Source organism: Apis dorsata, unplaced genomic scaffold (genome assembly GCF_000469605.1).
Source record: "Apis dorsata unplaced genomic scaffold, Apis dorsata 1.3 scaffold_999, whole genome shotgun sequence".
Taxonomy (NCBI): domain Eukaryota; kingdom Metazoa; phylum Arthropoda; class Insecta; order Hymenoptera; family Apidae; genus Apis; species Apis dorsata.
The window spans coordinates 3951-4593 of record NW_006264100.1 but is presented as its reverse complement, the minus strand read 5'-3'; the positions used below and the strand labels follow the sequence as shown (position 1 = coordinate 4593).

General features: G+C 36.9%; 1 protein-coding gene across 1 annotated transcript in view; it reads left to right on the top strand.

Moving 5' to 3' along the window:
• LOC102679223 overlaps window positions 1-643 on the top strand; it is a 5730-nt gene that overhangs the window by 2622 nt on the left and 2465 nt on the right. Inside the window, exons 6-7 of the mRNA XM_006624213.2 lie at window positions 1-30; window positions 155-287. The exon at window positions 1-30 is cut by the window's left edge and continues 4 nt beyond it. Coding sequence (XP_006624276.2) covers window positions 1-30; window positions 155-287 — 163 coding nt within the window. The remainder of the gene's footprint in view (window positions 31-154; window positions 288-643) is intronic.

Sequence of the window (643 nt, the reverse complement as noted above, 5' to 3'; positions counted from 1 at the left end):
AGGTGGTGAAAGTGTACGAGAAGCCGATCGGTATTCTTTCTTTTTTTTTTTTTGAAATTTTCGATTCTCTCGATCGATCGATCGATCGGTGTATCGCGAGTAATGCTCGAGGTTTTCCGCGAAGCCCGGCTCACGTGAAATTTCCACGTTACAGAGGAAACCACGATCAAGTACCAATTATCAAACCCGTTGTTCGTGAAGCTCGGCTGGACCATGCTCCCCGTTTCGAAAGTCATGAGGAAAGTTATCGAGTATCAAACGACTCCTGCCAAACCTCATCTCGATTGGTATGGTTGGAACATTGTACTTTGCTATTTCGAGATCGAATCGAGATTAATTTCCTCCTCCTTTCTCCTCTTATACATTTTTGCAAGAGAATTAATTAACGTTTTAATGAATATTGAAACGATGATTTATTACGAAGAGCAATTTTACGCGTTCCTTCCCGATTAAAATTAAATTTAAAACAAACTTTATATATTCCCTTCTATTTTCTTCCTTTTTTTATCTATTACAATTTCGAGATACAATCTTAAAATTCCAGATATATTCGAGATTAAATATATATGTATCGAAGATATATATATATATATATTTCGCTCGACGAGCAAACTCGTCATCCGTGGAATTCGATCACGTGAAA